Source organism: Salvelinus fontinalis, chromosome 4 (genome assembly GCF_029448725.1).
Source record: "Salvelinus fontinalis isolate EN_2023a chromosome 4, ASM2944872v1, whole genome shotgun sequence".
Lineage (NCBI taxonomy): Eukaryota > Metazoa > Chordata > Actinopteri > Salmoniformes > Salmonidae > Salvelinus > Salvelinus fontinalis.
The window spans coordinates 53,454,324-53,479,291 of NC_074668.1; the positions used below are offsets into that span (position 1 = coordinate 53,454,324).

A 24,968-nucleotide genomic window follows, 5' to 3' on the forward strand; every position below is an offset into this window, starting at 1 on the left:
AACTACCTTAACAAACAGTGACTTATTATTATTATTATTATTGTTGCTGTAGTGTCTAGAACTACCTTAAAACCTCTAACGAGTCACCCTCCCGGATCCGGGATCCTCCTCATCAAAAAAGCTGACTAGCATAGCCTAGCCTAAAGCGACAGGGATATCATATAATATAATTTCATGAAATCACAAGTCCAATACAGCAAATGAAAAATAAACATCTTGTGAATCCAGCCATCATTTCCGATTTTTAAAATGTTTTACAGCGAAAACACAATATGTATTTCTATTAGCTAACCACAATAGCCAAAGACTCAACAGCATATTTTCACCATGTTTCTACCGCATAGGTAGCTATCACAAAACCGACCAAATAGAGATATAATTAGTCACTAACCAAGAAACAACTTCATCAGATGACAGTCTTATAACATGTTATACAATAAATTTATGTTTTGTTCGAAAATGTGCATATTTGAGGTATAAATCATAGTTTTACATTGCAGCTACCATCAAAAATATCACCAAAGCAGCCAGAATAATTACAGAGAGCAACGTGAAATACCTAAATACTCATCATAAAACATTTATGAAAAATACACGGTGTACAGCAAATGAAAGATAACATCTTGTGAATCCAGCCAATATTTCCGATTTTTTAAGTGTTTTACAGCGAAAACACAATATAGCATTATATTAGCTTACCACAATAGCCAAACACACAAAACGCATTTATTCACCGCAAAGATAGCATTCGCAAAAACCAGCAAAAGATATAAAATTAATCACTAACCTCGACCAACTTCATCAGATGACAGTCTTATAACATCAGGTTATACAATACACTTATGTTTTGTTCGAAAATGTGCATATTTAGAGCTGCAAACCGTGGTTATACATTGTGAATACGTAGCATCGATTCACCAGAATGTCCGGCGCTATCTTGGACATTCACCTAATCTGACCAAATAACTCATCATAAACTTTACATAAAAATACTTGTGGTATGGCAAATGAAAGATACACTGGTTCTTAATGCAACCGCTGTGTTAGATTTTTAAAAATAACTTTACCATAACAAACAGCTTGCGTTATTGCGAGACAGCACTCGCCAAAACGGCAGAGAATAGTAATCAACATTTTCCACAGAAATATGAAATAACATCATAAATTGTTCTTACTTTTGCTGAGCTTCCATCAGAATTTTGTACAAGGAGTCCTTGGTCCAGAATAAATCATTGTTTGGTTTTAGAATGTCCTTTTCTCCTGTCGAATTAGCAACCTTAGCTAGCCATGTGGCGCGAACATGCCCATCTTTTCTTGACACAAAGAACGGAAAACTCCAAAAGTCCCAATAAACGTTGAATAATCTGATAAAACTCGGTTGAAAAAACATACTTTACGATGTTATTAACACATGTATCAAATAAAATCAGAGCCGGAGATATTCGCCATGTAAACCGAACGCTTATCAGAAGACAATATGGAGGTGCTTCGCGCGTCTTGGTAGAGAAAGGAAATTCCTGACCTGCCACTCCAAAAGCTCTTGTTCGACCTCAGATCAAGCTAGACACCCCATTCCACCTTCCACTGCCTGTTGACATCTAGTGGAAGGCGTATGAAGTGCATGCATATCGGTAAATATAAGGCAATTGAATAGGCAGGCCCTGGAACAGAGCATCGTTTTCAGATTTTTCACTTCCTGTATGGAAGTTTGCTGCAAAATGAGTTCTGTTTTACTCACAGATATAATTCAAACAGTTTTAGAAACTTGAGAGTGTTTTCTATCCAATAGTAATAATAATATGCATATTGTATGATCTAGAATAGAGTACGAGGCAGTTTAATTTGGGCACGATTTTTTCCAAAGTGGAAACAGCGCCCCCGTATTGACAAGAAGATTAACAAAGTGACTTACTATTATTATTGTTGTTGCTGTACTGTCTAGAACTACCTTAACAAACAGTGACGTATTATGATCATTATTATTGTTGCTGTAGTGTCTAGAACTACCTTAACAAACAGTAACTTATTATTATTATTATTATTGACAGTTACCATGGAGATGAGATGTCACAACTACAAATATCAGTCACAACTACATGTCCATGTGATTGCATTAAATAACCTGACTGTTTTAATATGTCTGTTAGTAAATGTTTTATAAGATATAATTAATAAATGAGAACAATTGACATTCAAGAATTACTGTGTGAACCACAATCAACATGTTGGATCTCTGTTTAGGTTTCAGTTCTCTAAAATGAGTCTCTCTGGGGAGAGAGAGGAGGAGGGCCCTGCCTCTAAAATGAGTCTCTCTGGGGAGGGAGAGGAGGTGGGCCCTGCCTCTAAAATGAGTCTCTCTGGGGAGAGAGAGAAGGGGGGCCCTGCCTCTAAAATGAGTCTCTCTGGGGAGAGAGAGGAGGGACCTGCCACTAAAATGAGACTCTCTGGGGAGAGAGAGGAGGGGGGCCCTGCCACTAAAATGAGTCTCTCTGGGGAACATGACACCAAGAGGTGAGATTATAATTATTAAGAGTTTATTTCCAAAATGCTATTTACACAATTTTTCACGTTTGTTTTTTAATCAGAAATAATTGCTCTTGGGTACCTTCAATATTACTTATCTCAGATTTGTAATAAATAGATTTCAGATGTGTTTGAAAATGTGTTTCTTAGCAAAACGCTATATATGCAATGTTTAGCTGGAATGGAATGTTCTTATCCTGTATATTTGACTGAGATATGTGGTTGTCTCACCTACCTACCCTAAAATGAATGCACTTATTCTAAATCGCGCTGGATAAGAGCGAGCGTCTGCTAAATCAGGGGTTCTCAATCCGGGGTCTGCGGAGGTACTGCAGGGGTTCCACGGCACCCTGACTGTACTCATTGCAAAGTTAGACATTTGATAGAATTTTCACGACACGACCACTTTGCCTACTCCTAAATATTGACTAATATGTTGGCATGTATTTATTTTTTTAACCAATTCTGCTGGTTGTTACAAGTAAGGTTTTGATAATATTACCGTTATATCAACACACTCTTCACACCCGTTTAACAACTCTAAATAGCTTTGGCATAGTAGGCATCAAGTCCCTTGCCAATAATTTTGCCTACGACTTTGCATACAATGTTCATTTTCATCCAACAAAATATTACGCCCTAGATGCCTTCAATTGCCCAATTTATAGCCATGCCCAATTTAGGATTGTATTTTTAACAACGTGTGGGCTGAAGTGATCTTGGGGAACAATGACGAAGTTCGCTACAGTGTTGAGACGCCGAAGCTTATTGCTCAATTTGCTTTTTGCTTTACGGTCAGGGAAAGTATGAGTGTAGCCTGCATTTCTTGTGGACCGATGGAGCTCCCCGGTTGTTTCTTCCACCTGTTAAATCCCGTGGAGGGCTTCTCCCTCTCTCGTTGACGGATGCTGGCTACATCTGTCCGGTTCTCCTCTCTTCACTAGATGGACGGTTACTTTAGTGTTTAACCCCTCTGTGTCCAAGGACCGAACTTTTGAATATTATTTTCGTGGCGGCTCAAGTAGGCTGGACACATGATATTTTTAACAATGTTTTTTTCTGATAACAACTAGTTCATTGCATCTGCCATGGAGCCCAGTTTCATAATATTACATTATGTCCCAATTTAAAAAGTAACCGTGAAACAACATTTTTTATTATTATTTATTATAATATTACGTTATGTTCCTAGTTATGAAGTAATCGTGAAAAAACAGGCCTTGTTTCAGGTCATTTGTCACCCTTTCAGCTCCTATTAGTTCTATTGAGCACCGTGGCACCTACACACCTTCTGAACGTTCTATTCTCAGCTACATGTTCAGCGTCACAATGTCAGCTTCGCTATCGTTATCAATTAACCCTAGCGGCATTAACCGTGGAGAGCTACTTTGTGAGTACGTTCACTGTTCGCCTGGTTACACGTTTTGATGACCTGCAGTGCCAGTGGTAGCTGGCGCATAGCCATCAAACATTAAAAATGTTCTGGTCATGGTTAACCATATTTGTTTTCAAAAAAAGGTATAAAACCTAAGCAAAAAGCGTGTTCCTGTCCTGTTTTTCAAGATGTGGGCGATTTAAACAGTCAAAAGACATTTTGTTAATTAAGAATGACACTTTCTTTTGACGATATGTTAAAGGCTGCTGGGTAATATTATTTTTTAATATAATATTTTTATTCACAAAGAGAATGTGTGAAGACATTGTACATTTCTATCTTTTTTGTCTTCGAGCGCCACCCCCTCCCCCAGAATGCCTCCAAACACATTTACAAAGAAAGGCAAAGCCATTGATGTACATATCAGAAAACAAAAGTATACAACAATGTTACTTTAATACAAGCAAAAATGTGAGTCAGTGTGAGTCAAAAGTGATTAGGTGGTCGTAGAGGCCTATAGCAGTAATCTCAAGGGGTGGGGTTGGGGACAAGAGTACTAATCTGGAGGAAGTGTTTGGAGCCTTTCAAAATAGGATATCATCGGGTCCCAGGTGGAATAAAATGAGTTGGTTGACCCTCGAATGGCATACTTAATTTTTTCTAATTTTGGGAACAGCATCAGATCTTTGAGCCAAAGAGATGCTAAGGGAGGATTGATAATTTTCCAATCCAATAGAATCCATCTGCGGGCTAACAGGGTGGCTGCTGGGTAATTTGATATGCATCGAAATCTTCGTTCCTAGACATCGAATTGAGCGAATGCTGCACAGGTTCACTGAGTTGCAAACCAAATGAATAGGTCTAGCTCATTTGTAGATTTGTAGATCTGATGAAGTTGCTACCTCAGATTTATGAGCCTAGCAAGTGTTGCGAATTAGTTATGTAGTACCCACAGAAGGCCACAGGGAGGAGCAAGAGAGAGAAACACATACTGTTTTTTGCCTTAAAAACCCCAAACCCAACAATCAATCAAATGTATTTATAAAGCCCTTTTACATCAGCAGATGTCACAAAGTACTCTACAGAAACTCTAACCCTACATATGACCTACATTAGCCTTAACCCTAAACCCTAACCCTACGCATTACCTATTTTTACCTTAACCCCTAACTCTAGGTATAACCTATTTTAGCCTTAACCCCTAGTCCTAGGTATAACCTATTTTAACCTTAATCCCTAGTCCTAGGTATAACCTATTTTAGCCTTAACCCCTAACCCTACGTATAACCTATTTTAGCCTTAACCGCTAACTCTAGGCATAACCTGTTTTAGCCTTGACCCCTAACCCTAGGTATAACCTATTATAGCCTTAACCTTAACCCTAATTCTAGGGTAGGGAAGCCTAGAAAACATTTCAAAATTATTTTAGTAATAATATTATGTTAGTAAATACAATAATATAAATAAATAGCATTTAGATTATTTTGTTAATCTAAACCTGTCTAAGCATTTATTATATTTATTATTGCAGGGCAGAACACAACAAGACACATTAGTTTTATTTTTCAAATGTGGTGTGAACTGGTTTGAAATTGGTGTGGGATAGGTGGGGCAGGTTTGAGATCTAAGGAATTAACAAGAAAAATACACTTTATTTATCAGCTGCATCACCAATGTCTGTACATGAATTAATAACTTTTAATTGCTAAATATTTCCAATAGATGGAGGCATAAGACCACAAAGCATCAGTTATAGGCTACAAGCAGCAATAGGATTGACGTAAAATAGCATGCAACCACAGACTATATGTCCCATGATTTTCTAAAATGATCACTCATTACTTTAGTTAGCTGTATATCTCGTATTAGGGCTGTGTTGCTTTTGGGAGAGCAAATAAATAGTGACTATAGTAGGTATTGAACACTGGGTAAATTATCACTAGTCAGAACCTCAACCTCAGTATACATGCATTATAAAAACTAATGTTAATATCTGATATTGCGAGTAAACAACCTCATAATCGGAAAGACAAGAGTGCGTCTTCCAGCCCACCAATAAATTACATCACGCAACCCTCCCAGTTAGTAAATTTACCTCAACATGCCCCTGGAGAAGGCAGAGCGGGTCGATGCTGGTTGATGAATTTGACAATGAATGTATTGTGTTCTCGTGTGTTGCTGCCTTGCTATGTTGTTGTCGTAGGTCTCTCTTTATGTGGTGTTGGATTGTCTCTCTTGTCGTGATGTGTGTTTTGTCCTATATATATGTTATATTTTATTTATTTTTAATCCCAGCCCTCGTCCCCACAGGAAGCCTTTTGCCTTTTGGTAGGCTGTCATTGTAAATAAAAATTGACTTGCCTAGTTGAAGGTTAAATAAAATAAAACATATTAAGATGGGCGACATTATCTGCCAAAGTAACAGCTCTGTAGACAAAGAAGAGCTCTCCAGTAAATACCAAAACATTCAAGGGTCATTTTCTAAAAAGTGAGGTTACAAGTTTATCATCTTTCAAATCAGAATTACTTTCCCATTGTTCCTCAACTGCAGTGTATGATATACCATTTTCTAGCCCAGAGTCTCTACTTTTATCCAATGTAAAAAAGACATTTTCAAATTTTGCAACATAAGACCGAATTGAGCCGGATGGTCACACTTGAGAGTGAGGCAGATTAACAGCAATTAGCAAAAGAAAACTCATTGAACAATCCCATGCCATGATTAGATAGTGAAAAACCACACCAATCTCACAATTTCTTTAAACAATAAAAGATTATTTATGAACATTTCTGAAAAGGGATATATAGCAGTTTGGAGTTAAACTCTTGTTTCCCCATCTGAGCTCAGAGTAGATGAGAGATGTAATGTTTGTCTCTTTTGTGTTGAAGTCCAATCAAGCAGGAGAGACCAGCCTCCCCTGTACCCAGCTGTGTGTCCATGAAGAGTGACAAGTCTATGGGTCATCCTATACGGTTTAGAGAGGGAGACTTTTCTACTGAACAAAGGTAAGAAGAACTCATGGGTCATGGTCAGTGAGTTAAACAACACTGTCTCTAGTCATTTCTCTCCCATTTTTTCCATTTATTTTTGTTGTTTTCATAATCCATAGGCTAATCCTTTAGTCCATTTTCATAGTTCTAAAACAATATTAAACAAACACAACATTCCCTCCCTGTGTGTATGTGTTTGTGCACTCCCTGGATGAGTAGATGTAATCTTTATCCTGATTGTCTAGTCACTTTTACTTGCACATTGACTCAGTACTGGTACTCCTTATAGTCTCATTATTACCTCAACTACCTGGTACCCCTGCACATTGACTCAGTACTGGTACTCCTTATAGTCTCATTATTACCTCAACTACCTGGTACCCCTGCACATTGACTCAGTACTGGTACTTCTTATAGTCTCATTATTACCTCAACTACCTGGTACCCCTGCACATTGACTCAGTACTGGTACTTCTTATAGTCTCATTATTACCTCAACTACCTGGTACCCCTGCACATTGACTCAGTACTGGTACTTCTTATAGTCTCATTATTACCTCAACTACCTGGTACCCCTGCACATTGACTCAGTACTGGTACTCCTTATAGCCTCATTATTACCTCAACTACCTGGTACCCCTGCACATTGACTCAGTACTGGTACTCCTTATAGTCTCATTATTGTTATTTTATTGTGTTACTTTTTCCTTTTTCCTTTAGCTTATTTTTTTTACTTTTTAACTGCATTGTTGGGAAAGGGCTCGTTAGTAAGCATTTCACGGTAAAGTTTACACCTGTTGTATTCGGATGTGAGAAATACAATTTGATTTGATTTGAAGCTCCTTGTCAGAAACACGTCATTGGGTCTAACGGTCGTCTCGTGCTGAACAGATCATGTTTGGATGTTGAAGCATGATGGCTAGGAAAAACTCCCTAGAAAGGCAGGAACCTGGGAAGAAACCTAGAGAGGAACCAGGCTCTGAGGGGTGGCCAGTCCTCTTCTGGCTGTGCTGGGTAGAGAGGAACCAGGCTCTGAGGGGTGGCCAGTCCTTTTCTGGCTGTGCTGGGTAGAGAGGAATCAGGAAGAAGAAACCTAGAGAGGATCCAGGCTCTGAGGGGTGGCCAGTCCTCTTCTGGCTGTGCCAGGCGGAGATTATAAGAGGTTATTGCCATTAAACCCAGATCGTTCTTCAAGCTGGTCAAATGTTCATAGATGTCCAGCAGGGTCAAATAATAATCACAGTGGTTATAGAGGTTGCAACAGGTCAGTACCTCAGGAGCAATTTTCAGTTGGCTTTTCATAGTCGCGCATTCAGAGGTCGAGACAGCAGGTGTGGTAGAGAGGGAGAGAGACTTTTTATAAAACCATTATTTTATACTTAATTTTTAACACAAATAATGACACACCTTTTTGGAAATTAACTTCTTTGGTCTAGGGGGCAGTATTCGGAAGATTTGATGAATGAGGTGCCCAAAGTGAACTGCCTGTTACTCAGGCCCAGAAGCTAGGATATGCATATAATATTGGATAGAAAAAAATAGTATTAGTAGTATTGGATAGAAAACACTCTGAAGTTTCTAAAACTGTTAAAATAATGTCTGTGAGTATAAGAGAACTGATATGGCAGTCAAAAACCAGAGGAAAATCCATCCAGGAAATTTGATTTTTTTGATGTGAGTGGTATTCAATTGAAGGCCTTTTGACTATATAAGGGGTTAGGGCCCAGATTGCAGTTCCTATGGCTTCCACTAGATGTCAACAGTCTTTAGACATGGATTCAGGCTTGTTTTCTGAAAAATGAAGAAGAATGAGACCTTTCTGTCAGGGGACTGGGGAGTCATGAGGTACTGGTTTACGCGCGTGACTGTATGCGCGCTCTTCATTCTTTTTCCTTTCTATTGAAAATGCTTTTCTCTGGGTGAAATATTATCGATATCTAAAAAGTGAGGTTACAAGTTTATCATCTTTCAAATCAGAATTACTTTCCCATTGTTCCTCAACTGCAGTGTATGATATACCATTTTCTAGCCCAGAGTCTCTACTTTTATCCAATGTAAAAAAGAAAATTTAAAATGTTGCAACATAAGACCGAATTGAGCCGGATGGTCACACTTGAGAGTGAGGCAGATTAACAGCAATTAGCAAAAAAAAACTCATTGAACAATCCCATGCAATGATTAGATAGTGAAAAACCACACCAATCTCACAATTTCTTTAAACAATAAAATATTATTTATGAACATTTCTGAAAAGGGATATATAGCAGTTTGGAGTTAAACTCTTGTTTCCCCATCTGAGCTCAGAGTAGATGAGAGATGTAATGTTTGTCTCTTTTGTGTTGAAGTCCAATCAAGCAGGAGAGACCAGCCTCCCCTGTACCCAGCTGTGTGTCCATGAAGAGTGACAAGTCTATGGGTCATCCTATACGGTTTAGAGAGGGAGACTTTTCTACTGAACAAAGGTAAGAAGAACTCATGGGTCATGGTCAGTGAGTTAAACAACACTGTCTCTAGTCATTTCTCTCCCATTTTTTCCATTTATTTTTGTTGTTTTCATAATCCATAGGCTAATCCTTTAGTCCATTTTCATAGTTCTAAAACAATATTAAACAAACACAACATTCCCTCCCTGTGTGTATGTGTTTGTGCACTCCCTGGATGAGTAGATGTAATCTTTATCCTGATTGTCTAGTCACTTTTACTTGCACATTGACTCAGTACTGGTACTTCTTATTGTCTCATTATTACCTCAACTACCTGGTACCCCTGCACATTGACTCAGTACTGGTACTTCTTATAGTCTCATTATTACCTCAACTACCTGGTACCCCTGCACATTGACTCAGTACTGGTACTTCTTATAGTCTCATTATTACCTCAACTACCTGGTACCCCTGCACATTGACTCAGTACTGGTACTTCTTATAGTCTCATTATTACCTCAACTACCTGGTACCCCTGCACATTGACTCAGTACTGGTACTCCTTATAGCCTCATTATTACCTCAACTACCTGGTACCCCTGCACATTGACTCAGTACTGGTACTCCTTATAGTCTCATTATTGTTATTTTATTGTGTTACTTTTTCCTTTTTCCTTTAGCTTATTTTTTTTACTTTTTAACTGCATTGTTGGGAAAGGGCTCGTTAGTAAGCATTTCACGGTAAAGTTTACACCTGTTGTATTCGGATGTGAGAAATACAATTTGATTTGATTTGAAGCTCCTTGTCAGAAACACGTCATTGGGTCTAACGGTCGTCTCGTGCTGAACAGATCATGTTTGGATGTTGAAGCATGATGGCTAGGAAAAACTCCCTAGAAAGGCAGGAACCTGGGAAGAAACCTAGAGAGGAACCAGGCTCTGAGGGGTGGCCAGTCCTCTTCTGGCTGTGCTGGGTAGAGAGGAACCAGGCTCTGAGGGGTGGCCAGTCCTTTTCTGGCTGTGCTGGGTAGAGAGGAATCAGGAAGAAGAAACCTAGAGAGGATCCAGGCTCTGAGGGGTGGCCAGTCCTCTTCTGGCTGTGCCAGGCGGAGATTATAAGAGGTTATTGCCATTAAACCCAGATCGTTCTTCAAGCTGGTCAAATGTTCATAGATGTCCAGCAGGGTCAAATAATAATCACAGTGGTTATAGAGGTTGCAACAGGTCAGTACCTCAGGAGCAATTTTCAGTTGGCTTTTCATAGTCGCGCATTCAGAGGTCGAGACAGCAGGTGTGGTAGAGAGGGAGAGAGACTTTTTATAAAACCATTATTTTATACTTAATTTTTAACACAAATAATGACACACCTTTTTGGAAATTAACTTCTTTGGTCTAGGGGGCAGTATTCGGAAGATTTGATGAATGAGGTGCCCAAAGTGAACTGCCTGTTACTCAGGCCCAGAAGCTAGGATATGCATATAATATTGGATAGAAAAAAATAGTATTAGTAGTATTGGATAGAAAACACTCTGAAGTTTCTAAAACTGTTAAAATAATGTCTGTGAGTATAAGAGAACTGATATGGCAGTCAAAAACCAGAGGAAAATCCATCCAGGAAATTTGATTTTTTTGATGTGAGTGGTATTCAATTGAAGGCCTTTTGACTATATAAGGGGTTAGGGCCCAGATTGCAGTTCCTATGGCTTCCACTAGATGTCAACAGTCTTTAGACATGGATTCAGGCTTGTTTTCTGAAAAATGAAGAAGAATGAGACCTTTCTGTCAGGGGACTGGGGAGTCATGAGGTACTGGTTTACGCGCGTGACTGTATGCGCGCTCTTCATTCTTTTTCCTTTCTATTGAAAATGCTTTTCTCTGGGTGAAATATTATCGATATCTAAAAAGTGAGGTTACAAGTTTATCATCTTTCAAATCAGAATTACTTTCCCATTGTTCCTCAACTGCAGTGTATGATATACCATTTTCTAGCCCAGAGTCTCTACTTTTATCCAATGTAAAAAAGAAAATTTCAAATGTTACAACATAAGACCGAATTGAGCCGGATGGTCACACTTGAGAGTGAGGCAGATTAACAGCAATTAGCAAAAAAAAACTCATTGAACAATCCCATGCAATGATTAGATAGTGAAAAACCACACCAATCTCACAATTTCTTTAAACAATAAAATATTATTTATGAACATTTCTGAAAAGGGATATATAGCAGTTTGGAGTTAAACTCTTGTTTCCCCATCTGAGCTCAGAGTAGATGAGAGATGTAATGTTTGTCTCTTTTGTGTTGAAGTCCAATCAAGCAGGAGAGACCAGCCTCCCCTGTACCCAGCTGTGTGTCCATGAAGAGTGACAAGTCTATGGGTCATCCTATACGGTTTAGAGAGGGAGACTTTTCTACTGAACAAAGGTAAGAAGAACTCATGGGTCATGGTCAGTGAGTTAAACAACACTGTCTCTAGTCATTTCTCTCCCATTTTTTCCATTTATTTTTGTTGTTTTCATAATCCATAGGCTAATCCTTTAGTCCATTTTCATAGTTCTAAAACAATATTAAACAAACACAACATTCCCTCCCTGTGTGTATGTGTTTGTGCACTCCCTGGATGAGTAGATGTAATCTTTATCCTGATTGTCTAGTCACTTTTACTTGCACATTGACTCAGTACTGGTACTTCTTATTGTCTCATTATTACCTCAACTACCTGGTACCCCTGCACATTGACTCAGTACTGGTACTTCTTATAGTCTCATTATTACCTCAACTACCTGGTACCCCTGCACATTGACTCAGTACTGGTACTTCTTATAGTCTCATTATTACCTCAACTACCTGGTACCCCTGCACATTGACTCAGTACTGGTACTTCTTATAGTCTCATTATTACCTCAACTACCTGGTACCCCTGCACATTGACTCAGTACTGGTACTCCTTATAGCCTCATTATTACCTCAACTACCTGGTACCCCTGCACATTGACTCAGTACTGGTACTCCTTATAGTCTCATTATTGTTATTTTATTGTGTTACTTTTTCCTTTTTCCTTTAGCTTATTTTTTTTACTTTTTAACTGCATTGTTGGGAAAGGGCTCGTTAGTAAGCATTTCACGGTAAAGTTTACACCTGTTGTATTCGGATGTGAGAAATACAATTTGATTTGATTTGAAGCTCCTTGTCAGAAACACGTCATTGGGTCTAACGGTCGTCTCGTGCTGAACAGATCATGTTTGGATGTTGAAGCATGATGGCTAGGAAAAACTCCCTAGAAAGGCAGGAACCTGGGAAGAAACCTAGAGAGGAACCAGGCTCTGAGGGGTGGCCAGTCCTCTTCTGGCTGTGCTGGGTAGAGAGGAACCAGGCTCTGAGGGGTGGCCAGTCCTTTTCTGGCTGTGCTGGGTAGAGAGGAATCAGGAAGAAGAAACCTAGAGAGGATCCAGGCTCTGAGGGGTGGCCAGTCCTCTTCTGGCTGTGCCAGGCGGAGATTATAAGAGGTTATTGCCATTAAACCCAGATCGTTCTTCAAGCTGGTCAAATGTTCATAGATGTCCAGCAGGGTCAAATAATAATCACAGTGGTTATAAAGGTTGCAACAGGTCAGTACCTCAGGAGCAATTTTCAGTTGGCTTTTCATAGTCGCGCATTCAGAGGTCGAGACAGCAGGTGTGGTAGAGAGGGAGAGAGACTTTTTATAAAACCATTATTTTATACTTAATTTTTAACACAAATAATGACACACCTTTTTGGAAATTAACTTCTTTGGTCTAGGGGGCAGTATTCGGAAGATTTGATGAATGAGGTGCCCAAAGTGAACTGCCTGTTACTCAGGCCCAGAAGCTAGGATATGCATATAATATTGGATAGAAAAAAATAGTATTAGTAGTATTGGATAGAAAACACTCTGAAGTTTCTAAAACTGTTAAAATAATGTCTGTGAGTATAAGAGAACTGATATGGCAGTCAAAAACCAGAGGAAAATCCATCCAGGAAATTTGATTTTTTTGATGTGAGTGGTATTCAATTGAAGGCCTTTTGACTATATAAGGGGTTAGGGCCCAGATTGCAGTTCCTATGGCTTCCACTAGATGTCAACAGTCTTTAGACATGGATTCAGGCTTGTTTTCTGAAAAATGAAGAAGAATGAGACCTTTCTGTCAGGGGACTGGGGAGTCATGAGGTACTGGTTTACGCGCGTGACTGTATGCGCGCTCTTCATTATTTTTCCTTTCTATTGAAAATGCTTTTCTCTGGGTGAAATATTATCGATATCTAAAAAGTGAGGTTACAAGTTTATCATCTTTCAAATCAGAATTACTTTCCCATTGTTCCTCAACTGCAGTGTATGATATACCATTTTCTAGCCCAGAGTCTCTACTTTTATCCAATGTAAAAAAGAAAATTTCAAATGTTGCAACATAAGACCGAATTGAGCCGGATGGTCACACTTGAGAGTGAGGCAGATTAACAGCAATTAGCAAAAAAAAACTCATTGAACAATCCCATGCAATGATTAGATAGTGAAAAACCACACCAATCTCACAATTTCTTTAAACAATAAAATATTATTTATGAACATTTCTGAAAAGGGATATATAGCAGTTTGGAGTTAAACTCTTGTTTCCCCATCTGAGCTCAGAGTAGATGAGAGATGTAATGTTTGCCTCTTTTGTGTTGAAGTCCAATCAAGCAGGAGAGACCAGCCTCCCCTGTACCCAGCTGTGTGTCCATGAAGAGTGACAAGTCTATGGGTCATCCTATACGGTTTAGAGAGGGAGACTTTTCTACTGAACAAAGGTAAGAAGAACTCATGGGTCATGGTCAGTGAGTTAAACAACACTGTCTCTAGTCATTTCTCTCCCATTTTTTCCATTTATTTTTGTTGTTTTCATAATCCATAGGCTAATCCTTTAGTCCATTTTCATAGTTCTAAAACAATATTAAACAAACACAACATTCCCTCCCTTTGTGTATGTGTTTGTGCACTCCCTGGATGAGTAGATGTAATCTTTATCCTGATTGTCTAGTCACTTTTACTTGCACATTGACTCAGTACTGGTACTTCTTATTGTCTCATTATTACCTCAACTACCTGGTACCCCTGCACATTGACTCAGTACTGGTACTTCTTATAGTCTCATTATTACCTCAACTACCTGGTACCCCTGCACATTGACTCAGTACTGGTACTTCTTATAGTCTCATTATTACCTCAACTACCTGGTACCCCTGCACATTGACTCAGTACTGGTACTTCTTATAGTCTCATTATTACCTCAACTACCTGGTACCCCTGCACATTGACTCAGTACTGGTACTCCTTATAGCCTCATTATTACCTCAACTACCTGGTACCCCTGCACATTGACTCAGTACTGGTACTCCTTATAGTCTCATTATTGTTATTTTATTGTGTTACTTTTTCCTTTTTCCTTTAGCTTATTTTTTTTACTTTTTAACTGCATTGTTGGGAAAGGGCTCGTTAGTAAGCATTTCACGGTAAAGTTTACACCTGTTGTATTCGGATGTGAGAAATACAATTTGATTTGATTTGAAGCTCCTTGTCAGAAACACGTCATTGGGTCTAACGGTCGTCTCGTGCTGAACAGATCATGTTTGGATGTTGAAGCGTGATGGCTAGGAAAAACTCCCTAGAAAGGCAGGAACCTGGGAAGAAACCTAGAGAGGAACCAGGCTCTGAGGGGTGGCCAGTCCTCTTCTGGCTGTGCTGGGTAGAGAGGAACCAGGCTCTGAGGGGTGGCCAGTCCTTTTCTGGCTGTGCTGGGTAGAGAGGAATCAGGAAGAAGAAACCTAGAGAGGATCCAGGCTCTGAGGGGTGGCCAGTCCTCTTCTGGCTGTGCCAGGCGGAGATTATAAGAGGTTATTGCCATTAAACCCAGATCGTTCTTCAAGCTGGTCAAATGTTCATAGATGTCCAGCAGGGTCAAATAATAATCACAGTGGTTATAGAGGTTGCAACAGGTCAGTACCTCAGGAGCAAATTTCAGTTGGCTTTTCATAGTCGAGCATTCAGAGGTCGAGACAGCAGGTGTGGTAGAGAGGGAGAGAGACTTTTTATAAAACCATTATTTTATACTTAATTTTTAACACAAATAATGACACACTGTGCCTTTTTGGAAATTAACTTCTTTGGTCTAGGGGGCAGTATTCAGAAGATTTGATGAATGAGGTGCCCAAAGTGAACTGCCTGTTACTCAGGCCCAGAAGCTAGGATATGCATATAATATTGGATAGAAAAAAATAGTATTAGTAGTATTGGATAGAAAACACTCTGAAGTTTCTAAAACTGTTAAAATAATGTCTGTGAGTATAAGAGAACTGATATGGCAGTCGAAAACCAGAGGAAAATCCATCCAGGAAATTGGATTTTTTTGATGTGAGTGGTTTTCAATTGAAGGCCTTTTGACTATATAAGGGGTTAGGGCCCAGATTGCAGTTCCTATGGCTTCCAGTCAACAGTCTTTAGACATGGTTTCAGGCTTGTTTTCTGAAAAATGAAGAAGAATGAGACCTTTCTGTCAAGGGACTGGGGAGTCATGAGGTACTGGTTTACGCGCGTGACTGTATGCGCGCTCTTCATTCTTTTTCCTTTCTATTGAAAATGCTTTTCTCTGAGTGAAATATTATCGATATTTAGATAATTGACACCCTGAGGATTAGTTAAAAAACATCGTTTGACATGTTTCGACGAACTTTACCGGTACGATTAGGATGTATTCGTCTGCATGTTTTGATCGCCTATGAGCCAGTGGATTACTGCACAAAACGAGCCAACAAGTGAGTTTTTGGCATATAAAGAGGGACTTTATCGAACAAAACAAACATTTATTGTGTAGCTGGGAGCCTTGTGATTGCAACCAGATGAAGATCTTTAAAGGTAAGTGATTAATTTTATTGAGAAATGTGGAACAGCTGCAGTTGTACAATCCAGTCTCGCCCCATACACCAGAGGTTCCTCCATCAGCCAATGCACTGATTCCGCTGGAGTGCGTCTGAACACCTTCATTACGCTCCAAACCCTAAGAAGGCCTCTGTAAAACGGAGGTACTCCTTCCCTAGAAATCTGTCTACTATCAACCAAAAATAAAGCCTTCTTTAAACCTAATCCCCCGACCTGCTGTAATACCAGACCTGCCAACCCTCTCCAAACCACATGTTCCGGTCCATAAAGCAACCTTTGAATAAACTGAAACCGGAAAGCAGCAGCCCTACTAACAAGATGTACAAGACCTTGTCCCCCCTCCTCTTTTGACAAGTACAAAACACTTTGTGGAACCCAATGATATTTATCCCCAAAATAAATCTATAATAATCGGCTGTAATTTAGCCAGAAGGCCAGATGGTGACAACCAAGCCACACTGCAGAGGCAACCACATACGAGATAACAACCAATGCCATCTCCTCCCTTTCAAGCACCGTTTTGCAATTTTTTGGCCCAGCGTTGTCGGGGTAGGCCATCATTGTAAGTCAGAACATACTCAATTCTAACTGCCTGTAGCTCAGAGCCTGAAGCAAGGATATGCATATTCTTGGTACCATTTGAAAGGAAACACTTTGAAGTTTGTTAAAATGTGAAAGGAATGTAGGAAAATATAACACAATAGATCTGGTAAAAGATAATACAAAGAAAAAAACAACCGTTATTTTGTATTTTCTTTGTACCGTCATATTTGAAATGCAAGAGAAAGGCCATAATATATTATTCCAGCCAGGTGCAATTTAGATTTTGGCACAGTGCTTGACAAGTCTGGTTTCAACAATGTCAGGTGGGTACGTGGTTTCAAAAACAGTACAGCTGGTGTACATTCTGTTACTGTGTGTGGTGTGTTACGGTAAGTAAACAGGAACCGGGGAAGCCTTTGGTGAGTGGGCACAGACTGAAACTCGAGTCTAGTTCAGGCCTTCTTAAAGGTTTGCACAGCTCCGTTTGATATCAGATGGTAAGGTGGTGACAGGATTTGGCTTACTCCGTTGTTCTTGAGAAACATTTCAAAATCATTTGACGTGAAAGGAGGGCCATTGTCCGATACGAGCTCCTTGACTAGTCCAGAGGATGCAAACAGGTGTCTGAGAAGATTGATGGTCTTCTCAACTGTGGTCAGTTGAGTAGGGAACACTTCCATCCACTTGGAATGGACATCGACGACAACAAGGAAATGTTGCTCGTCAATCTCGGCGTAATCCACATGGATGCGATCCCATGGTGTAGCAGCCCAGGACCATGGATGAAGAGGTGCAGCAGCAGGCTTGTTGCAAACAGCTTCACAAGGTGAGCAGTGGCCTACATGCTGTTGAATGTCCTGATCCAGTCCAGGCCACCACAGATAACTGCGGGCGAGTGCTTTCATTCGAGTGATCCCTGGATGTCCCTCATGCAGGTCAGATAGCAGTCTCCTCTGGAATTTGTAAGGTACCACCACCCTTGATCCCCACAGAACACATCCTTGATCAGTGGACAACTGGTCTTTCTTGTCGATGAATGGACGAAGGTTATCGTCATTTACAAAGATTGGCCAACCGCCTAATGTTGAGTACAAGACTTTGGAAAGCACTGTGTCTTTCCTCATTTCCTCTGCTATGTCTGAAGCAGATATGGGCAGTTCGTCGATGAGAGAGATCTGGTAGATTGCTCTATCATCTTCACTGTCGGAGTCACTATTGGTAGTCTTGATAGTGCATCTGCATTTGCGTGATCACTGGACCGTCTGTACTCGATCTCGTAGTTGTAGGATAGCAATATAAAAGCCCAACGTTGCATTCGAAGTGCAGCAAGGGTTGGTATGGCTGATTTTAGTCCAAGGATGGCCGACAGAGGCTTGTGATCTGTCAGGAGTTGGAACTTCCTTAAGGAAAGTATTTGTGAAACTTCTTCACTCCGAATATTATGCTCAGGGCTTCCTTCTCAATTTGAGCATAATTTGTCTCACGGTGACAGAGTCCGTGATGCAAATGCAATAGGGTGTTCTTCACCTGACGGTAGAACATGTGAGATGACGGCTCCTACTCCATATGGAGATGCATCACACGCGAGTCTCAGCTTCATCTCTGTGTCGTAGTAGGCAAGTCACTTGCTCTTTAGCAGACGCTGTTTGCAAGTCTTGAATGCTTATTCACATTGTGGGAACCAATTCCACTTTGTATTGGCCTGCAGCAGTTGGTGAAGCGGATGCAAACATGTGGACAAGTTTGCCACAAACTGTCCGTAATAGTTCAGGAGCCCCAAAAACGACCTCAGCTCTGAGATATTTGTTGGTGCTGGCGCGTTTACGATTCCTTCCACCTTGCTGTTGGTTGGGTGCAGGCCTTGTGCATCAATCTTGTATCCGAGATACTCCACTGAGTCCTGGAGGAACTCACACTTGCTGCGTTTCATTCTCACTCCGTATTTCTCCAGTCTTGACATCACTTTGTCCAGCACTACAAGGTGTTCTCCAATGGTTGGTGCTGACACGAGGACGTCGTCCATGAAGCACACAACATTGTCTATACCGTCCAAGATCTGATCCATTGTGTGTTCGAATATCGCTGGAGCTGTCGAGATTCCATAGGCCAAGGGATTGAATCTGAATAGCCCCTTGTGTGTATTGATGGTCAGATACTGGTTCTGACTCCGGATCCAGCTCTAGTTGCTGATAAGCAAAAAGGTCCAGCTTACTGAAAACCTTCCCACCAGCTAGAGTGGCAAACAGATCTTCAGCGTTTGGTAGTGAATATTCCTCTGGTAGTATGCAGCGATTTACTGTGACCTTGTAGTCCCCGCACATTCTGACGGTCTTGTCTTTCTTTGGGACTACAACGATCGGAGCGGACAGGTCGCTCCTCTCTACTTGATGATGATGTTATTCTTCTGTAGGCGGTCCAGATCCTTCTCTACTGCTTCCTTAAGAGCATAGGGAACTGGACGTGGTTTGTGAAAGATAGGCTTGGTTCCTTCTTGCACTCTGACTTTTGCTGTGAAATCTTGTATTTCGCCGTCGCCATCTTTGAAAAGTTATTTGTGCTTTTCCAGCATGTTAGTGAGTGTAGCCTGAGTCACTGGTTTGTCATTTCTCAGACTGAAGATTTCTCTGACACTTTGTGCGCTCTTGCTGTGCGTTTTGGAGCTTTACACACTCTCTGTAAATGTCCAACCTTTCCACAATTGTGGCACTTTACATTTTGGAATCGACATTCACTGTACTGATGATTATCTCCCCCACATCTGTAGCAACTTGGCTTAGACCTTTGTGATGTGGGCTGCTTTGTTCTTGTGTAACCTTGAAGACGGGACTCAGAAAAGTGTGACTTTTGTGAGCCTTTTCCTCCACGTGTGTCACTGACCTTGTGAACACCTTTCTGGCGTTCTGCATGTCCCGTGTGGTGGCATTTTTCTGCTTTACCAAATGAGGAGAGTTACAAACACACACCAGTCAGAGTTATACATAAACTACATCTGTAATAATAATAATAAGCTTTGCAATAGCGTTTGACTTTCAACAATTCACTATTTCTAATGAACCGTTGAGAAGTACCACCAGAAAAGTACAAAGATCTTTTATAGCCAAGATACACCCCTCTCAATTTACACTGACGAACCACAGATCTTAGGAACAGTTCACAAAGATTAAGATTTGTATGAAAGATATCTATAAAACATAGCAGACAGTTACTGCTGTGTCAACAGTTCTCATTGTAAAGACCAGTGTCTGGCCCCCCCTACTCCAAAAGGGAACCGTCTCTCCCTGGTACGGCATAGAACGGAACAACATTAGCTCATGTTACCTCAAATGCCCTTTAGGTTTTATCACCCCAAAGACATCGTAAATCTCCTCTGTCCGTGTTATCTCATAGAGGCCCATCCTCAGTGGAACACACACACAATACTCTATTCTATCGAATGTAACAACTATTATAATGTAATACAAGCGTTATAACATAATCTTACAAGCATTATAACATAATCTTGCAATTTTCCACGACACCCGATAGCTCAATAGTATCCCTGTGGGCAAGCTCGAGTCCAAGTGTGATATCACAGGCTTTCTTAACCTCTCTTGGGCACGTGAGACGGTAGCGTCCCACCTCTTCAACAGCCAGTGAAACTGCTGGGCGCCAAAATCAAATACAGAAATACTCAATATAAAAATTCAGAAAACAAAACATATTTTACATAGGTTTAATATGGCTGCAGGGCGGTGTCGGTACACTTATGACAACAGCCCGTCTAAGTGCATGGCGCGAAATTCAAAAAGATATTTTTTAGAAATATTTAACTTTCACACATTAACAAGTCCAATACAGCAAATGAAAGGTACACATCTTGTGAATCCAGCCAACATGTCCGATTTTTAAAATGTTTTACAGCGAAAACAGCACGTATATTTATGTTAACTCACCACCAAATACAAAAAAGCACTAACATTTTTCACAGCACAGGTAGCATGCACAAAACCAACCAAACTAACCAAGAACCAACCAAACTAACCAACAAACAACTTCATCAGATGACAGTCTTATAACATGTTATTCAATAAATCTATGTTTTGTTCGAAAAATGTGCATATTTCAGGTATAAATCATAGTTTACATTGCAGCTACAATCAGAAATTGCACCGAAAGCAGCCAGAATAATTATAGAGACCAACGTGAAATACCTAAATACTCATCATAAAACATTTCTGAAAAATACATAGTGTACAGCAAATGAAAGACAAGCATCTTGTGAATCCAGCCAATATTTCCGATTTCTTAAATGTTTTACAGCGAAAACACAATATAGCGTTATATTAGCTTACCACAATAGCCAGAAACACAAGCCATTTACCCGCAGCAAAAGTTAGCGATCGTAACAAACCAGCAAAAGATATATAATTTTTGACTAACCTTGATAAGCTTCATCAGATGACAGTCCTATAACATCAGGTTATACAATACACTTCTTTTTTGTTCGAAAATGTGCATATTTAGAGCTGAAATACGTGGTTATACATTGTGCTAACGTAGCATCTTTTTCCTAGAATGTCCGGATATTTTTATGACACTCACCTATTCTGACCAAATAACTATTCATATACTTTACTAAAAAATACATGTTGTATAGGAAATGATAGATACATTAGTTCTTAATGAAATCGCCGTGTTAGAATTCTAAAAATAACTTCATTACCACATCCAGCTTACGTTATAACGAGAGAGAGCCCAATATCTGGGCGCAAAATAATTGTCAACATATTCCGACAGATATATGAAATATCATCATAAAATGGGTCCTACTTTTGATGATCTTCCATCAGAATGTTGTACAAGGGTGTCCTTTGTCCAGAACAATCGTTGTTTGGTTTTAGAACGGCCTTCTTCCCTCTCGAATTAGCAAGCTAACTAGCCAAGTGGCGCGAAGCTCTCCATCTTCACCATACCCAGAGAACGCAAGACGCCTAAACTCCCGAAAATATTTCAATAATCTGATGAAACTATATTGAAAAAACATACTTTACGATGATATGATCACATTTATCAAATAAAATCAAAGCCGGAGATATAACACGTCTATAACGATTGCTTTTCAGAAGCCATTACCGGTGACCTCTATGCGCTTCCTGGACAGAGGAATTCTGGGGTCATGTCATTCCAAGAGCTCTCTTTTCACCATAGAAACACCTAGAAACCCCATTTCACCTCTCACAGCCTATGGGACATCTAGTGGAAGGCGTATGAAGTGCATGTATACTCATACATATCAAGCACATTTATAGGCAGGTCCTAGAACAGAGCATCGATTTCAGATTTTTCACTTTCTGACAGGAAGTTTGTTGCAAAAGGAGTTCTGTTTTACTCACAGATATAATTCAAACGGTTTTAGAAACTAGAGAGTGTTTTCTATCCAATAGTAATAATAATATGCATATTGTACGAGCAAGAATTGAGTACGAGGCCGTTTGAAATGGGCACCTTTTATCCGGCTACTCAATACTGCCCCTGCAGCCATAAGAAGTTAAAGATTAACTTCTTGTGAATCCAACCACGGTGTCAGATTTAAAAAAAGCTTTTCGGCGAAAGCATACCTTACGATTATTTGAGAACATAGCCCACTAGACAAATCATTACAAACAGTAGCCAGCCAAGTAGAACAGTTACACATGTCAGAAATAAAGATACAATTAATCCCTTACCTTTGATGATCTTCATATGGTTGCACTAAGCAGACATTAATATACTCAATAAATGTTCCTTTTGTTCGATAAAGTCTCTTTATATCCAAAAACCTCTGTTTTGTTAACGCGTTTTCTTCAGTAATCCACAGGCTCAAACGCAGTCAAAACAGGAAAACAAAAAAATCCAAATTGTATCCGTAAAGTTCATAGAAACATGTCAAATGAGGTTTATTTTCAATCTTCAGGTTGTTTTTAGACTAAATAATCGATAATATTTCAACCGGACAATAATGTCGTCAATTTAAAAGGTTAACAAGAAAGGCACTCTCTCGGTCGCGCGCATGAAAAAGCTCTGTGACACTTTAGGGTCCACTCATTCCGACTGCTCTTACTTCTTAATTTTTCAGAATACAAGCCTGAAACAATTTCTAAAGACTGTTGACATCTAGTGGAAGGCATAGAAACTGCAATTTGAGTCCTAAGTCAATGGATACTGTAATAGCATTGAATAGAAAACTACAACAAAAAAAAACTACTTCCTGAATGGATTTGTCTCAGGTTTTTGCCTGCCAAATCATTTCTGTTATACTCACAGACACTATTTTAACAGTTTTGGAAACTTTAGAGTGTTTTCTATCCAAATCTACCAGTTATATGCATATCATATCTTCTGGGCCCGAGAAGCAGGCAGTTCAATTTGGGCATGCATTTCATCCAAAATTCCGAATGCTGCCCCCTACCCTAGTGAAGTTAAAGGTCATCACTACTCTGGACGGTTCTGACTTAGAACATGTGGACAACTACACATACCTAGGTGTCTGGCTAGACTATAAACTCTCCTTCCAGACTCATATTAAACATCTGCAATCCAAAATAAAAGCTAGAATCGGCTTCATATTTCACAATAAAGCCTCATTCATTTATGCCGCCAAACATAAAACTGACTATCCTACTAATCCTCGACTTTGGCGATGTCATTTACAAAATAGCCCCCAACACTCTACTCAGCAAACTGGATGCAGTTTATCACAGTACCTTTCGTTTTGTCACCAAAGCCCCATACACCACCCACCACTGCGACCTGTATGCTCTAGTCGGCTGGCCCTCGCTACATATTCATCGCCAGACCCACTGGCTCCAGGTCATCTATAAGTCTATGCTAGGTAAAGCTCCACCTTATCTCAGCTCACTGGTCACGATAACAACACCCACCCGCAGCACGCGCTCCAGCAGGTATATCTCACTGGTCATCCCCAAAGCCAACACCTCCTTCGGCCGCCTTTCCTTCCAGTTTTCTGCTGCCAGTGACTGGAACGAATTGCAGAAATCGCTGTAGCTAGAGACTTATATTTCCCTCACTAACTTTAAACATCAGCTATCTGAGAAGCTAATCGATCGCTGCAGCTGTACAACTTCCATCTATAAATAACCCACCCAATCTACAAACGTCATTCCCATACTGTTTTTATTTACTTTCTGCGCTTTTGCACATCAGTATCTCTACTTGCACATCATCATCTGCTCATTTATCACTCCAGTGTTATCCTGCCAAATTGTAATTACTTCGCTACTATGGCCTATATATACTTTCTTTTTCTATTGTGTTATTGACTGTACGCTTGTTTATTCCATGTGTAACTCTGTGTTGTTGTTTGTGTCACACTGCTTTGCTTTATCTTGGCCAGGTCGCAGTTGTAAATGAGAACATGTTCTCAACTAATTTACCTGGTTAAATAAAGGTGAAATATATATATTCCACGATGAGAGAACTCTCGCTCCAACACATCATCTCTAACAAAAGGGGGCAGGTTAGAAAGTATAACTTTCTTCACCGGATTCATAAGAGGGAATACCGACGTCTGTGTCTCCCGCAACACAACACCACTCTCAACAATCGTATTCACCTTTTCAATGGAATCTAACAATATCTGTCGTGGTAATTTCCTGTATTACTAAATGACGAGAGTTTACAAACCACACACAAGTCAGAGTTATATTTTAAATTCCATCTTTAATTATATGAGCTTCACCATAGCCCTTTGACTCTCAGATCAATTCAGTGTCTATAAATGAATTCTCTGAGAGTGCTTAACAAAATAATTCTTATTATCTTTTATAGCCAAGATACACCCCTCTGAACTCACATGACGAACCACAGATCTTAGGAACTTCACAAAGGGCCTTTTACTTGAAAGAGGAGTATCCCATAGCCAGATAGCATTAGCTATAAATTATCGTTCAGTTTGGTCTCTTAGACGAGGTTCTACTTCTCGTTCTTGGTAGTTCATATTACCAAAACATTACCTCATCCAATGGCATATATCAATTGTCAATTCTAGATACTCCCATCTCAAATACACCCGCTCTTCTCCCCACTCCTGGAGAAGCTCACTAAGGGGAGTGAACCTCTAGGTCATATACTATGAAAGATAAGTTCAACATCAGAGGGGTGGTATAATGGTTCCAGACACTGCCATACTCCTCCCCCCAATGGGA

General features: G+C 39.9%; 1 protein-coding gene across 1 annotated transcript in view; it reads left to right on the plus strand.

Moving 5' to 3' along the window:
• Positions 1–24,968, plus strand: part of LOC129853993 (NLR family CARD domain-containing protein 3-like) — a 37,862-nt gene that overhangs the window by 1,059 nt on the left and 11,835 nt on the right. The window contains exons 2-6 of the mRNA XM_055920581.1: positions 2,242–2,511; positions 6,788–6,904; positions 9,235–9,351; positions 11,618–11,734; positions 14,001–14,117. Of these exons, the coding sequence (XP_055776556.1) occupies positions 2,258–2,511; positions 6,788–6,904; positions 9,235–9,351; positions 11,618–11,734; positions 14,001–14,117 (722 nt within the window). The 5' untranslated portion in view covers positions 2,242–2,257. The remainder of the gene's footprint in view (positions 1–2,241; positions 2,512–6,787; positions 6,905–9,234; positions 9,352–11,617; positions 11,735–14,000; positions 14,118–24,968) is intronic.